An 18030-nucleotide genomic window follows, 5' to 3' on the forward strand; every position below is an offset into this window, starting at 1 on the left:
GTGAGACTTTAAATAAAGAAGATTTAAACACAAATCATCAAGAATTAAGCACATCAAACACATCAACTTTTGTCAGATCTTATTCGTGTGATCGCTTTCTGATAAAGAAATGTTTGACAGTCAAGCGTAAGTCAAATCATTAACATCAATAGCTGGTGATTGGTAAGTTTGAACGGGGTAGTAATTATTTTAAGGATATTGAATTAAACGTAGAAAAAAATCAGAACAAATCTGAGAAAAAGATCATAAAGACTATACACCAGATTGGCACCAAAAAAAGTTTTAACTGGAGCAAATCTCAGGACAATTATTAATGAAATGTTGTACTCTTTGATATTGTAATTGTAAAAAAAATAATACCAAAATGTGAAAAAAAAAATCGAGTGGGAGACCGGCTTCGAACAGGTTTAGCCAAAATTGCAGTCCAGTGTTGTATCCACTGTGTACAAAGGCTTACCCTAAACCGTTGGAATATTTAAGCTTTATACCTAACTTGGTAATATCACGTGATAACATCGACTACCCAATCAGCATAATAATGAATTCTACTAGGTATACATACCTAGTAATCTTTTTAAATGGAAAAATACGAAAAAACTGCGAAAAATAAATTAATTGTAAACAATGTGGTACTTCAGATAGTTAGTTTTAATGCATTGTACACATCGATACCAAGTTTATGTCAGTTTTCGACAATTTTCTTTTTATTCGCTATTTCATCATACGGTATATAGCCCCTTTAATATAAAATTAGCTTTGTAAATATGGAACTTTAATTATGAAGACTAATGTCCCTTTGAAGAACATTTTAACATTTAACCTGATTACTTGGATGCATATTCATCAACAATGATTTTTGGTGGATACATTGGGGTATATGGAGGCTATTCGTTGCCAAAAGTCCAGACGTGTAATTCCCACAATGTGCTTCTTAATCGTACTAAATATCTCTTACATTTGTCAATGTAGACGTGCTATTTGTTGTTTCTATTCGTCAGTTTTTCCGTATTGATTTGTCATTTGTCATTATAGTAGTCAAAATGTATATTTGTCAGATCTACCCTGTATAAACTCACTAAAACATAGATCGTATAACTTGCCTTTAACAATATGATGATGTAATTTAGAAAGCCGAATCATGCATATGTAAAACTGCAATCCTACAGTCGACACTCGCATTCGTAAAATGAACATTTGCAGTCCAACAAGTCCAGGTTTACAAAAGTGAATTGACAAGTTCAGAATTACAAGGATAGACGATTTCGCCTATACCTTATATGGTAAATGTCACCGAAAGAAACGAATGTGAATGGGCGGAGCTAACGAATTGGATTTTCTTTCGTTTATTTCCGTCGAATCAAGCAAGGCAGATAACATCTTCGCCTTCTTCCTGTAAATTCCCGGTTGTAAGTCCGAGTACTCTCTCTTTATGTCACAATAAAAACTAAAATTAACTTCATCTTTTATTTTATTTTGACGATCAATGTTCCTAAATGGGTTATAAATCACCATATTATTTAGTCAATTGCAGTTGGGTGTATCTGAGCTGGGCTCACGGACCCAGATTTATACTGCCACTGTCAGTATTTTTTTACTTATATACCCAAGCAAGCAACAATTGTTCATTTATTTTATTTACAAGTGGACCATGGGCGACTCGTTCAGTGTGTGTGTGGGGAGGGGGCTGTAGGGCCTGTGTCCCCCCCCCCAGTTGGCCCGCAAGTAAACTTAAAGGTTAATTTTTTTGTTAATATTTCTCAGAAAAAAGTACTTAATTACGCCATAATGCACCAATTCAGACTAAAAATATTTAAAATATTCTAGGGGGAGTACCCCTAAACCCCACTTCCCACATTTTAAAGATATTAATGTCATGCCCACTCGAGGGATCATGTCCAAAAAGTTGTGCCCCTAAGTAACGCCCCTCTAACGCAAGTCCCTGTTCAAAACCTGCTCCAGCAAACCCACGAAACTTTTGATGGACATCATAATGATATCCACCTAGTTTTTTCTGATGTTATACATTTACTATCTTAATAAGCATGCATGGTGTAAACGTGTAATTTCAATACATCATTGAAACAAAATATCCATGTGGACGGAAGAACAGCACTCCAATCCACTTGTGTCCCCCAGTTATGAATTACGGGATCTGCCACTGTGAACCATAACAATCAAGTGGGGGATTTCAAGAACATGAAAAAATACATATCGTGAGTCTTAGATTAGAAAAAACAAACGCGCGATTTTTCCCCTCCAAAAGGGCTAGGGCCGCTTCACCTAAATGTGAAAAAAACCCTGACTGTTGAGTGTGGGTGTGGTATAAAAGGTAGCAGCAAGTAACAATTGTTTATTAGCAATAAATTGACTTCATCATTAAAATACTTTATTAATTACTTATAAAATAATATTCGTTACAGTATAATGTACGAGTTATATGAAGTTGTAATCTTAGTGTATTTTATCCATAAAGTTCCAGCTACCAGGTAATAAACCTCTGGGGCATCTTAGTGAATAATTTCAACTTAATGAAAATTCAGATCTTTTTCTTCGTAAATTTTAAATTATCTAATATTACTTGCAATCTTAAACATTGCAAAAAGGCAAGAAAGTGTCCTCTAATGGTATAATTTAAAATAGTGTTTATAGTAATATAAAGTTGCACTCTCACAGATTGACAGTTTTGACAACCTTTTTTTTTGTCCCAGACTCGGCTAATTTTGGCAGCAATGCTTTCTATACAAATAATAAGATTACTCACAATAAAACAGATTCAAATTGTTTGAAAAACTGCCGATATTTTTCATTTTTCTTAAAACGTTACTGTAGTATCTTTTTTAGCCATAAAACATCAATTTGAGAACGTAAAACTGAAAAACTGTATCTGATCTTTTGTCAGCAGTCTTTTACCACTGGTATTCAGACATTTACGCAAAAATTGGCTCATTCCAAAACAAAAAATAAAAATAGTTGTCAACACGGTCAATCTGTGAGAGTGCAGCTTTAAAAGAAAAATAAGACAATGGGACTTTTCATTCTTGAAGTATAATTTAATGTTAATGACTTACATCAAGTCAAGTATCATTTTGCATACATCTCATTTCATGTCATATGTGCGTATTTATTACTATTATATAGACAAAAACATGTTGTAATATCATATATTATTTTATTCGACATGAAATAATTTATAATCCATCCTGTTTCCAAATCATAGTCCATAGTGTCATAATATAGATGATTCGTAATGTCCATAATAAGGTTCGCAATGTCCATGGTCCAAAGTATCCATAATTGGTTTAAACAGAGCCGAGTGATAGCGGAAATTTCCGAAAGACGTAAGGAGGAGTTAAGACATGGTTAAGGCGGAGTTAAGACATGGTTAAGGCGGAGCTATCTATAAATAAAATTAAATTCATCTCGTAAACATGTTCAACTGCGAATGAAAAGTCACCACCATACAATGTACTTTGTAGAACTACGAACTGAAATCTGTCTTCTACAAACCGCAACGTAAAAATCGACATGTGACTTTCTCAGAATTACAAGTGTTTACCATAAACGACTCTATAAACACGACTGAACCTTCTGTAGAATAGATGCAACGAGAATAAAACTGCAATCGGCACAATGAAAAATGAAAATGTACAGTGTGAAGTGTTAACATACAACCGATGAGTTGGCGTTTGTAAAATGTACATTGGTAAATCATCTATGTTACAAACATAAAATACACACATACACGTCTGGACTTTTGGCAACAAATAGCCTCCATAGGGGTACACCGTGACAAGTCTAAAGAGTGCCAGATTGTCATAAGCCAATACCGGTATTGATGGTACCTGCCACGTTATAGTATTAGATGGCTCTCACAACAGCGGGGTCTTTGTTGTCAATGACGGTACCTAGTATTTGTTAAAGGTTCCATTGCCACTTCCGGTCGGAACACCTCGGTCATCTCCGCCATACGACAAGCATCAAATGTATGCCGGTGAATAATTAGACATATTGCCTGAAAAATAACACATTGCAAACCGTCCATATTCATCCGAGGTTGTTTTGAACGAAAATAATAAAGGTACTCCAGATGTGCCGCGTCAAGTATCTGCCGGAACGTGTTACTAACTTTACGCTTGTTACTGTTCCATTCTGGAAATCCCCTATACATGTTACATGGTCTAACACCTTGTTACACCCATGTTACGTTAATGTTACATGTGTTGCGACAGGCACCAAATTTGAACATGACATTCCGAAAGGTTGTCAAGTTTTCTATGGAGGGTTTTCGTGACACTTTTTCTCACTTTGTTCCTGTAACATTATCGCCCGGTATTTACAAAAGTGGCACCACTCTCCAGGCCCTGACACTGCATCCTCTCAAAAGACGCCGTTGATGGCAAACGTTCATCCCATTCAGAAACGACGCAAGCGTTATTGAAGCGTTCGCGAAATGGGCCATGACAAATGCCAGAAATTTAGGCGAAAAATGACAGCCAATGAAATAAATCGTCATAATGTAAATAAGCGAACTAAATATAATAAAATAATTTCTAGGCAAACAAAACAAACAAACAAAACAAACAAACAAAACAAACAAACAACAACAACAACTACAACAACAGTAGCAGCAACAACAAGAACAACAACAACGAAGAAACAATAACGATTAATCTCCTGAACCATTTTAAACAAGAGCATATGAACAGTATCGTGACATCTCAAATTTATCTAATTGGCAATAAACATTGACACACGTTTTTTCAAGGTTATTATATTTTCAATTATAATCATTATCTATATAGTGCTTGATTGATTGCGGTTGTGTGTTATCAAAGCTTTTGATTGTATAAATAATTTGACGTATCTGTAGGTCTTGAAAATTATATGATTATGTCACTCGAATCATCTTCCCCTAGGCCAATAATAGACGACTGGAATTCGAGTTACAGCAACACGTAATTTACAAAAGTACCTGGGATCGAAATCTCTTCTAGCCAAAAACAGAATCGACACAGCCATGGGGTCCAACTATTATATAAGGGTGTAGTTAAAAAAAATATCGGTCCTTTTCATCCAAATCCAGCAAACGAGAAATTCAAACAAAAAGAGTTCGAGTCAACGGGATATTTACAGTATTTACGACAACATTCTTGTATGCATCAAAGAAGTACGACCAGGACTTCAGGTAAAAGTTACTACTTGTGAACAAAATAAATAAAACAACACCTATTTTCTTTTCTTTTTTTGGGGGGATGGGGGGGGGGGGGGGGGTGAATCGCCGGACTTTTTTACAGAGATTAGTATTTTACGTAGAAAAGTGAATTCTTGTCTGAAGCCAAATTTTACTGACGGAAGAAACAACATTATTTTTTTGCAAAAGTAAGAGCATACATAAATCATGACCACGACGTATTTCCCCGCATGTACGCTTTTAAATATCATTTCCCTTGTACAAGTCAGACAGTACAAGCATTTCAGTAACCAATCAAAGGTCACTAGACATAATAATTATGTTTAAAACAACTTACAGCCGATATGAAACAACCGTCCCTCGTTAGTTTTGAGGACAATCTTATTGGCTGTCGTACCATTAAAACAATAGACACGTTTTGACCACGAAAAGGCGGGAACATTTTTTCCTTTTATATTTTATTTTATTATTTTGGCGTTGCACTGCAAAGCGGAATGACACATCTGCAGGTAGGAAATATTCTTAATGAATTATTATTATTATTATTATTATTATTATTATTATTATTATTATTATTATTATAATGATTATTATTATTATTATAATCATAATTAATATTATTATTATTATTATTATTATTATTATTATTATTATTATTATTATTATTATTATTATTATCATCATTATTATTATTATTATTATTATATTTATTTATTATTATTATTATTATTATTATTATTATTATTATTATTATTATTATTATTATTATTATTATTATTATTTATATCATTACTACTTAAAAAATAATAATTACGAAAAAAACTGTTATTCCATTAACGTAAGTTTGCAATTTATTTCAATTACTTATAAGAAAAGACTAGTCATGACACTTAAAACTTAAACACTCAACTGTCTACGATAACGTATGAAAATGCTGAATACATTATTTATATTAAAATCTTATCTTCCAATCAATAGCACTCATATTTCTTGAATATGTCTTTGTATTGTCATCGTATGTATGTCCTGTTCATCCATCAGTGTCTATGGGTTGCCATTTTATATGATGATATTTATATTCATTTGATGCAGAACAAGACTTATAGTTCAACCTTGAATTCACTTAAATTTTGCTTAACAATCTTAAAAGAAGTTGATTATGTTTTTGAACTCGTCTTAAAGTGCATTAACACTGTGCAATGAATAATTGCCATAATCAATTGTTTCTGTTATGTTTAACAAATTTTGCATGCTTTGAATCAAAGTACAAATATGTTTTCATTTGTTGCACTAATGTATTATAACGGCTAATCGGCTAAAAGTGTCATATACGAGGGATGCCCGGAAAGTTTTGTGACCATGTTTTTTTATGAAGAAGTTAGTATTAGAACTCTCATTTGACAAACTAATCACAATTTGTGCATTTCTTTGGAATGATAATCTCCTAAACAGCTTTAAATTACCTTTGTTGTTTAACACTGATTTTTAATTGATCAAATTTATGCCATCTAAATAGCCATGGATAAACATGTCATTGTAATAACGAGCTTGAAAAAACCCCATAGACAACCCAACTAATCCTTAACTGGACTTTGATGTTCCTCAAACCTAGCAAAATGCCCCATCACCGAACGATGTTGCGTGCACGATGTTGCGTGCATGATGCTGTCAAAGTTTTTACTTATTTAGTTTAGCTAAAAACAATTTAGTAGCATTTCTAAAAGAGATTCTTAACATATAGAACTTTTTTAATCAGCTATACTTTGGGAGTCACAGCAGACACCACTGTATCATCTTTGTTTCTAGTACTTTAATTTGGTAATTAATATTTAACCATGACTGTATTTCTAAACGTTATCGCTATCGCGAAGTGCTCCGTAAAACTCAATTATCTCCCCTACTACCCATGTAATAAATCAAAAATACATCAAAACATGTCATGTATCATGAATCTACAGCATGATATACTTAATTTTCTGCAGCCAAATGTATTAAACATTAATAAGGTGTCCACATGTTATATTTGGTTAGTTTGCTAATATATTGATTTCATTGGTTAATATACATTCTTGGATTAATATTGACCAATCATTAAACAATATGGCTAACTTTGACAAAACCAAAGAATTAACAAAGTTATACAAATAGCTGCTGCTGTAATAAATTGCAACGATACAAACCAAGTCTCCAAACTTTCGGGATAATCCTCGTGCTAGTTATATACACTATTAAATTGAAATGCATTGTTGTTTAATTATTTAATACCTACCTGCAGTGCCAAAGCGAAACGCATTTAATGAGTCAGAAAAAACCCAAATAGTTTCAATTGGTATCGTAAAAAGAAGATACTTCAAAAAGCTCTGTCGTGTGGTTAATTAACCCATAAACCACAACAAATCGATTAACTCGCTTTGTTGTTACTCCGGAAAAGGTGCACCGTGTGACAACAGCATTTTAGTAAGTTAACAGTTTCCATTTTCCGAAGCAGCATAGTGGTTTGCCATGGTAATATTTAACGCACTGGCTTAACTTGCTACAAAGATAACTCTAGTTATGTATATAAATTAACATAGCACCGAAAGCATTAATTTTGAAACTATGAAAAAACAATGGCAAACATTAAGGACATACGAAAAAATCTAGAAGATAGACCTGACGTTAAATCACACTTCTTAGTTTTCGTGTGGGAAAGCCAACACCGTCTTATTTGTATGGGCATGGTAACTATTATGTAACAGGAAAATAAGTTTTCTGTGTCCCATTTTCTTCATCAGAATAATATAATTATATTATCCCTTTTAAAATACCAACTCTATAAGCAATATCTGATACCATTTATAACCCATCTTATTATACCACTTCTCCACACCATCAATATACCCTAAGAGTAGGATTTGTTATTGGTCCCAGATATTCCTCATAATCAAAGTTTTTTTTGCCATCTATTACGGTGGCAAAACTTTACAGTATTTTTCTGCGCACAAAAGTGAAATGGTATTAAATTTAAAGGGTGTCATCAGGGGCTCGTTTTAATAAAAGTTCACCCGAAAAGTTACGGGCAGAATTTATGCGATGAATGACCTTACGATAAATTATTGAAATACAGTTGACGCCAAAACGAGGTTACCCCTGGAATTTTTACGACCTTTTTTATAATGGGACCCAGGCATCTTGTCGGTCAGATACCTTGAGTATGAAATGTCGTTTATAACATTTTAAGAAATCTCGTATGCACTGTAGAAAAAAATAATTACTTGTTGTTCGGGTATTTAGCCATTGGTTTCTTCTTCTTTTTGAGTTTATAAAGGTCTACTCGTGCACTGCATTATAGCTTGACCCCTCACATACACCAGCGTGACTTAAACAACGTTTTGAAGGGGAAGAAAAGGCTTTAGTCACACTGGGCAATAAGACGAGGTTAAGGCATAAATAAGACTACAACAGTACATACGAGATACTTCATTAACCATGGGCGCTATAATAGTTTAATAATCATTATAGTTCTTATACATACCATTTCATATGCCCCAGTCATTCCATTCAGTCTACTGGCCAATAAGTCTATAGACCAATATCAAGTACTCGTATTCATACTCACTTGCGGGTCCAGGGGGGGGGGGGGGCACACCCGGACCCCCCCTTAAATTGTCCAAATGTACTTTTTATTTCAATTACGGAGAAAAAAGTAATAAAATATGCCAAAAAATGCATCATACCGGGGTAAAAAGTGTTGACATTTTCAAGGGAGAATAGCCCCAACACCCCTACCAACACTATAATCCAAATAATTTTGGTTCTGAGGGAGGGGCGCAATTCAAAAGGTTAAGTAAATCCCCATCTTACGTGGAATTCTAGATCCGCCCTGATATTCTTATGTTCAATACAAGGTAGTTATATAATACAGCTCCCAGGGCTCGTATTCAAAACCAGTATTGTACCCTTTCCTAAGACACGCCCCAGTTATTCCATTCAGTCCATTGGCCAGGTTTTTTTATAGTTCAATAAAAAGACCTCTTATTCCAATCACAAAACTAGGTAAAATCTAAGATGGTTATTCAATACAGCCCCAGCAGTATGTTATCAGTTTCAGCAATTAGGACCTTTTTATAGCACATGTATTACCATTTCAACAATGTGATTGTGTTCGAATAAACACTGTTTTTGTCCGTTGCTATAATTTATAAAGAAAAATCCAAAATGTATCAGTCTAAATGAAATGAAATATGATTTAGCTACAACGGTTAAACAATCAACCAGAATTCGCAACTGTATTCAATGATATAGATAACGATGTGACCCTATGTGAACTCACATTACAGATGATGATTTTGTTTGAATATTAAATTAAATGAAAAATATATAAGATTTTTCAAAAGCAATATATTTTTAATTTGTTACTAAGTGCAAATAGGGCGATTGTTCTGAATGTTGTTAAAGTTAACGACGTTGCTAACTTCAAATCATTACTGCTCTGAAACTTAAATGGATACTTGTGATAGGCAGAATTTCTACAAAGATATGGGACAACTGATTCAGCCGTACTAGTTTGAATTAAATATATCATCACATCGTAAAATATTTCACGTTTACAAGTTGACAACGGTGTCGTAAATCTTTTTGCTGTCTTTATGAATGTTTTTAACATTCGTCCATTTTTCAAATACATGTATAGATCAGATTTATAGTGGTAGTCTTTGTTTCGTAAAGAAACGTGATGTTAAGACATACTAACACCACATATTTCAAGTATTGCAAGTCTGGAAAATGTTTAAAAACATAAATAAATGAATGTTATTATCAGTAGGAAAATGGGGTTTGGTCAAATGAAATAATAACGTCATTGTCAAACAGTCAGTTCCGCGCATCATCGGTCAAGTCTGCCCATCCTCATCTGAGGTCGCCCATCCTCGAACAGCTTTGCCTGTCCTCGTCCGGATCGCCCACCCTCGGTCAGGTCTGCCCAGCCTCCGTTAAAGGTCGCCCATCCTCGGTCCAGCTTAATGTGCACGTTTGTATAGCCGGCCACCACTTCGATTTCTTTTTGAAAAAAAAGTCCAATCTGTTTTTATTGGATATGCTCTATTGCGTGAAGAATTAAATAGTTCCGGTCATGACAGGGAACATATAGTTTAATGCGAGTTATACACGGAGTTGGTTTTTACAAATGTCCTTTTCCACATCAATAATTATGAACTGGACAGTTACATTTCACCTCTAAAGGAGCCTATGGTGTACTACATATATTGTTCCGTCCGGTTATTTGTAACTGATGTAATTTATGATGTTAATTTAAATAAAGGTCATCAACTCACTGAATCGTTTAATTTCTTGGACAGTGAACAATTTACGACAATAATAAAGATCAAACAATTGTTTTTTAACTTCACGTAGATAGACATTGTATTTGCAATTGGTGTGAGCTGTATGTTATCAATTTGACTACGCCACTGGCTAATCCATGGGCGTAGGCACAGGGAGGGCATCAGTCTTGTTACCTTGTGGGGCATGTGTAACCCTGATTAACCCTTATCTGGGCTCTTTGACCCACAATCAACTTATTGAGAGGCGGTCACCTACACCACTGGCCCACTCTCACTTTAAGGGAATCGAACCCACGACATCCTGGCTGAGAGGTGGACATCAAGAGCACTGGATCTCTCTCACCTTGGTGGTAATCTAACCCAGGACCACCTGGGTGGTAGGTGGACACCTATACCACTGGAACATACTCACCTTGAACAACGAAACACCTCAAAATAAAACATAAAATAAGTATGTAGTTTTCCAAGTAACCTATCTTCTTATTTTGTATCTATTTTGTCATTTAAAGTTGTGTTGAAAACGAAAGCACTTATATTAAAATACTATGTATACATAAATTGAACTCGACTTTTCATCGTCTTCATTTTACACATGTATTAAAAATATGCCAATTCACCTGAAAGGATTTTGAAGAGGGGAATTCTGTTTTGTTCTTTTTTAAGTAGTATAAAACAAATTGTTCTTGCACACTGAAAAGACCAACTTTGACGCTGTTTGAGATATTTGGCAAGATTCCGTTAAAAATATATATATGCAAACAGTCCGCATTATTCTGAATTAACCATTATATAGTTGGCTAAAAACTTAATAAGCGTTCTAATTATTTAGCCTATGTTATATAATGCCCCAGTCAATTTTAACCACGCTCCCAGGTCCGGGGGTATACCGCGGATAGCGGGGGAAATGGACCGTGGTTTTACCTTCAAGTGGCCCCGCAGTGCCGAGTGCCTCCGGTGGTCTGTTTTCGCGCCGAAAATAGCGGGGAATGGGCCTTACCTAGGGGTGCGGGGGCTCTTGGTGGGGATTTTACCAGCAGTCAGTTCCCGCAGGGCGGCGATTTTACCGGAGGTTGGCTGGACCGTAAGTTAAAGTCCCGGACCTGGGGGAGGGGGGGGGGGGTGATTACATTTGACTGACGCATAAGACCGATTGGACAAAAAAGTATTTTCTTGGATGTTAATGATTGTTTCTCTCACACTCCTTAGACGGGCTTAAACCTAGACACCCGTAGATGATCGGTTACTGATTTACATTGTACCATTGAAATAGGCAAGCGTTCAGTTTCTAAAGCGTAAATGTAATTAATTTTTCTCTTCCTAGTTTCAGAAGTGAAAGTGATAATTGAGTGCATGATTCTTGTTATACTATAAAATTGCTTGCACTATTACAGAAGTGTTAAATAGTCGAAATACCGCTTATATCTGACACGTAAGAACACACGAAATTACCCCACCTCGAGTTCGTCATAGGTCCCTCTCGCGGCGGAGTATAAACTTCATTGCCGTAAAGTATAAAACGGCTAAAATATAATACATTTTCAGCACTCCCAACGCCTTTTACACACTCACACCAATAGTCTTATTATGGTACACTCAACAATGCATAACTATTTCTTGAGGATAGTTTCACGGAATAGACGGTTTAAATAAATGCACAAACACCTGTAATTCTTAACTTCCTTACTATGCAAAATGTTTAAGTGACATTCTTATTCAAAATCAATACATATACATGTATAACAAACATTAAATTTGACTGATCAACCGTTATTTACTTACTAAATAATGCATTCATGGAAACTATTAATTACTGATAACAAGATTGTTACCGTGTATTTAATAGCAGAAAGCGCAAAAAATATTAAATGATTGGTGAATGCTAAAAGATTTACTGAGGTCGTATACTCGTATAGTCTCATACGTAGAAATACCGTGTTTTATGCTCATTTCTTTCAGATTAAACTCGGTATCCCTCATAAGAACCATTGTTTTCGACATTTATTCATCCTTTTTCGAATATTAAAACAATTTTATTAATTGTGGTTAATCTTATTTGGGAGTAAGAGTGCATCTTTCAGCAATACAACTTTTACAAATGTGACACATGTTTGTTTACAGTGCTTGTTTGTGGTGCTGGTGGCCGGCGCCGCCACTTGCGGTCATGCGCAGATTCTCCCGGACGCAACAGTTCAAGCAGAGCTACCGCCTGACCTTGCTGACTGCATCAGCCGCCTGAGCAACAAAACATCCGACACTGCCGCTTTCCTGCCGTCACCGGAAGAAGCGCACATGCACTGCCTGCAAGAATTCATCTGGCGAACAGACCAAGTGAACTGGGACCAGTTCAATGTCACAGCAAAGGATGTGGATTTCATCAGCTCCCTCATCAAATCTGTAACGTTATACTCAAATTTTATTCATGCATGAAAAACAAAGAAAAAAAGGTCATGTTAAAATCACTAATAAAAGCAATTTAATCATATTAAGTACTAAAATTACATACATATTAACAATCGAGACACGATTGAAAGTGCATGTCATTGAATTATTATGCAAATTATGCGTTTCATTGCACTGTATAGTAATAAAGCAAGCTCTTGAAAACACAATCACATAACCCATGAAAACAAACACTCAGGAAATCGTCTGTTTCTTCTTAAACTGCGTTTCAATCTGAAAAGCTTACCATCCCCTTTACAAAAATTAAACCGCGATCAATCACATCCAGATTTACTTTCAGATATTTGCTTCGCCGAAAGGAAAGTCTAGAAGTAAACGTCAGACCAACAGAGGAGGCATCTTTCCGCCGACGGGTTTCAGAATCAGACGAGAGTACCGGCGTCTTTCAGACGGCGAACGATTCGCGTACCATGCCGCACTCAATCAAATGAAAATGGTAAACACATAAGTATTGTTTTTTTTTGTTATTTTTAATTGAAAGTTGATGTAATCGTTGGTTATTCACCTCATATCATTTCGCAAATTTGCATCAAGATAATTAATTACTTCTTTTATTAATATATTAATAACGTAGAAATCATTACTGGTACACTTTTTATATGAATCGGTCTACAATAAACCTGTAACATATCAACAACAAGGCCTTGAACTACATTAGGAACATGTAACTATTGTTTACATGCAAACTATTTGAATGATCACTGACCTTATTAAGGTAGAAGTTTGTCATATCATATTAATTGCTCTTACGTTTACACCATTGTAATTTTTGAAAGTGACACTCTTATTCAAAATCAATACTTACTCATATAACAAACATAAATTTTGAGTGATAAATCTTTAACTACTTACTAGAAAATGCATTTATGGAAAATATTAATTACTGAAAACAAGACTGTAACAGAATATTTAATAGCTGAAAAACCAAAAATATTAAATGATTGGTGAATGCTAAAATATTTACTGTGGTCTACTTTAGTCTCATAGGGTAGAAATACCGTGTTTAATGTTCATTTCTTTCAAATCAAACTCGGTATCCTTCATAAGAACCATTGCTTTCAACATTTATTCATCATTTTTGGAATATTAAAACAATATTATTAATTGTGGTAAATCTTATTTGGGAGTAAGATTGCATCTTTAAGTAATCAGTTAACAAGACTGTTAACTTTCAATTTTGCTGCTTTTTGGACACAAAATAGTACTACGATGAAACATTTCGGTCGACAGGGATTCTTTTTTGTGTCGAGTTTACTCTGGGACGTAAAATATGTATACGGGTACTCAGGTACTCGCAGGTATCTGACGATGGTAAACGGGCCTATTTATCTAAGTGCACGCCTTATTCACCACCACCATCACCACCACTTTCGGCATCCCCACTTCCACCACCACCACCAACAACAACAACCCCACAGCACCACCACCATCACGACCACCACCACCACAAACAACAGCAAAGACACCACCATCACCACCAACAACAACATAAACACCAACACCAGCACAAACAACAATAACACAAACACCACCACCACCACCAACACCACCACCACCACCACCACCAACAACAACAACAACAACAACAAAAGCGACAACAACAACAACGGCACTGAAAACACCAATAATGAAAACACCATCAAGAACATCAGCAGCTCAATCAGACAATTTATTTATTTATATTATTCAATTAAACAACTCTAACCAAGGACCTTTCCACAGAATGGTCAGTATGACACGTTTGCCAACCTCCACCAAGGCATAGTGATAACGTCCGCGCACGAGGGCCCGAACTTCTTCGGCTGGCACCGGGTCTACCTCTCACTGTAAGTCTTCAATATGGGAATAACTATTTACTTTTTTCGTTTTGTCCATTATAAATGTGACTCAGAGACGATTACATCAAACATACGCCGCTAAATGCACGTACTTTATAAAGTAAAAACGTACAGGGTGATTTTAGTGACCCGATATGACAGGTGGCTTTTTAAAGCAGGTGACCGTTCAACCAAACGTTTTCAAATGTTCCTCGTGATATGACTTCAAACAAGATTTTTATTGCAATTTTACATTTATAAAATGTAGATATGAAAACATAGTTTACCCAACAGCTGAATTTGGTTGAAACATATATTGGAATTTAAATGCTTTGTTGATTGATAGATTCGAGGAGGCACTCAGACGGATAAACCGACGTCTATCTCTACCCTACTGGGATTCCTCACTCGACTTCGACATGGAAAATCCGGTCAACAGCATTCTATTCTCTCCCCCATTTCTTGGAAACGGTGACGGATTCGTTACATCCGGCCCTTTTGCAAACTGGCAAACACCGTCTGGTCCGTTGACGCGCAACATAGCCGAAGCCAGTAGGTTATTGTCAAAAGAGGTCATTCAAATGATATTGACCAGATGTCGCACGAGGGAGATTTCCGACCCGACGGCCCAGCCTCAGTTTAACCTCGAGATTGCCCATGGCGGACCCCATGTGTGGATCGGAGGACAAATGGCTGGCCTTAACACCGCAGCGCACGATCCCGTGTTCTTCATGCACCATGCTTTTATCGATTATATCTGGGAGCTTTTCCGAATTCGTCAGTTCAGATTCTGCGGCGTGAACCCCAGCAGGGATTATCCTCCTACAATGGGCCAGCATGCTCCTACCCGCGCCATGGACGGTCTGCCTGGATATCGGAACATAGACGGATATCGCAGCTATTGGACACGTTTCTGGTACAGGTATGAACGGTCGCCTAGGTGTTCCATGAGACGACCATATTGTGGCACGCCTTACCTTACTTGCGATCGTATGAGGGGCAGATGCATCTCTGTCGCACGGATGTTGGCTCCCGATGAAGGTGCGCCTGCGCTTGGCGCAGCGGCAGCTTTCTCTGCAACAGGAAGAGCCGCATCACCCCGATCGAGCAGGGCAAGGTTGCAGGCAGCTAGTATCGATGTAGGACCAAGGTTCAGGGCGCCACCTGCAGAACCGAGAACGCAGGCAGCACAGCTGAGTCTCATGCGTGTCCGTCGAGCACTGCCGGAAGGTAATCAAACCGAAACGTCCATTGCAAAATCGAAAGGCGGCTTTACTGCTCCTCCATCTGACGGACGGACCTCGGACGCCATGGGTTTCAATATTGCGAGTGGAGTGCCAGGTGGCCATGATCGGGTGATAGATGCGAGAAATAATGGACATGTATTCCCTGTATCGGAACCAATGGAAGTTCTTCCACCCACGGTCAACACTGATCAACGTCTTCCCGATAATTTCACCACATACGACAACTCCAAAAACGGCAACGTGTCAGAGTGGCTGTTCGTTCCTGTACTGGTAAAGTACCATGACAGTTCACAAAGCACGAGACCAAACACGTATAGCATTCTTCGACCTCGACAATCAGATGCATGCTTTTATGAACACACTGAGGTTCATGTTAAAGTCCAGTCCCAGGGACTCAACTATTTGGGAGCGTACACGGACTATCTCATATTTGAATCGAACCTCCCTGCGTCCACGTCGCCAGGCTTTGTCGCTGTTCGAGCGCCAAATGTAGGTCCTTCAGAAGCTATGGTGACTGCGACTCACGGTTGTGGGCACATGTGCTTGCCTACTTGCCTGGTTCCCGATTCGAAACCCGCTTTGTATCAGCCGTGCGCCGGCATTTTAAAGTTAATGCCCATTGACGTCGCAAAGTTCCGTAAAAGCTACGACGACGCCTCAGCGACTTATGAGCGGGGACGTAATGGGCTAGACAGGCCCGAGCAGGACCCACCAATTGTGTTTCACTGCAGCCCGAGAAGCTACTCGCCGTGGGCCTCTCCAGGGCGGCATGTGGTCGCGGGGTTGTAGAACTTTCCCATTTATTTGTTAATGCATTTCAATTTGAATAATTTGCTATTTTGAGAATTATAAAATCGCGCAAAGCATTGTTTATTCATTCTACGAATGTAGCCTTTCTTTTCACCTATTTACCATATAATAAAAGGAGTAAAACTAGTTTCTTCAGTGTTGATATTTTAAATTTAAAATAGGTTTTTCACAACTATGTTATAAAACCGTAAAAAGTCAATCTTTTTTAGGTATAAAACGACATCTAGTAAGTTGTAGTAATTGAAAGTGTTGTCGTGCGGTGTCATAGCTTAGAACAAGAGTCTTATTTTATCTTACGCTTAAAACTGCTTGAGTGCAGGTAATCTTCTCAATAATGTAAAGAAGCTAAATTGCATCATGAATTTCAGAATAAATTAAAACGGAAGATACATGATCAGGTAGCTAAAACTACCACAAATTATCTGTTTTAAGGCACAACGAGAGACAAACCACATACAAACCGCATCTGCATCAACATATCCTTAACAATAGATATCGAGGTCACCGCTTTGTAGTAGTTACTGGTTTGCATTGGTCTTGTCTTGCATACGATTATTTATCGTGCTAATGGTCTTGTCTTGCATACGATTATTTATCGTGCTAATGGTCTTGTCTTGCATACGATTATTTATCGTGCTAATGGTCTTGTCTTGCATACGATTATTTATCGTGCTAATGGTCTTGTCTTGCATACGATTATTTATCGTGCTAATAGTCTTGTCTTGCATACGATTATTTATCGTGATAATGGTCTTGGCTTGCATACGCTTACTTATCGTGCTAATGGTCTTGTCTTGCATACGATTATTTATCGTGCTAATGGTCTTGTCTTGCATACGATTATTTATCGTGCTAACGGTCTTGTCTTGCATACCCTTACTTATCGTGCTAACGGTCTTGTCTTGCATACGATTATTTATCGTGCTAATGGTCTTGTCTTGCATACGATTATTTATCGTGCTAACGGTCTTGTCTTGCATACGATTGTTTATCGTGCTAATGGTCTTGTCTTGCATACGATTATTTATCGCGCTAATGGTCTTGTTTTGCATACGATTACATATCGTGCCAATGGTCATGTCCTTATGCTTTCGTTTGAACTAGGTTAGCACGATGACCCAACAAAATAAGACACTGAGGCACTAAAATGTTGCCATGGTCGTCTCCAGCGCCCCATTTCCCTT

General features: G+C 36.9%; 1 protein-coding gene across 1 annotated transcript; it reads left to right on the forward strand.

The window, feature by feature from the left end:
- Window positions 1–5630: 5630 nt before the first annotated feature.
- On the forward strand, window positions 5631–16913 carry LOC128244910 (tyrosinase-like protein). The gene is made up of 5 exons (XM_052963046.1): window positions 5631–5700; window positions 12631–12906; window positions 13253–13408; window positions 14695–14798; window positions 15136–16913. Exons 1-5 carry the CDS (start codon window positions 5686–5688, stop codon window positions 16823–16825), a joined length of 2241 nt encoding a protein of 746 aa, XP_052819006.1. The 5' UTR covers window positions 5631–5685; the 3' UTR covers window positions 16826–16913.
- The last annotated feature ends 1117 nt before the right edge of the window (window positions 16914–18030 follow it).

The sequence above is a fragment of the Mya arenaria genome, chromosome 8 (assembly GCF_026914265.1).
Source record: "Mya arenaria isolate MELC-2E11 chromosome 8, ASM2691426v1".
In the NCBI taxonomy this organism is placed as follows: domain Eukaryota; kingdom Metazoa; phylum Mollusca; class Bivalvia; order Myida; family Myidae; genus Mya; species Mya arenaria.

What these genes read in the sequence shown, in the direction of transcription:
- LOC128244910 (XM_052963046.1), top strand. An exon ending in CACTCAATCAAATGAAAATG is followed by an intron (nt 13,409 to 14,694) that starts GTAAACACATAA and finishes ACCTTTCCACAG; the next exon opens with AATGGTCAGTATGACACGTT. An exon ending in CACCGGGTCTACCTCTCACT is followed by an intron (nt 14,799 to 15,135) that starts GTAAGTCTTCAA and finishes GTTGATTGATAG; the next exon opens with ATTCGAGGAGGCACTCAGAC.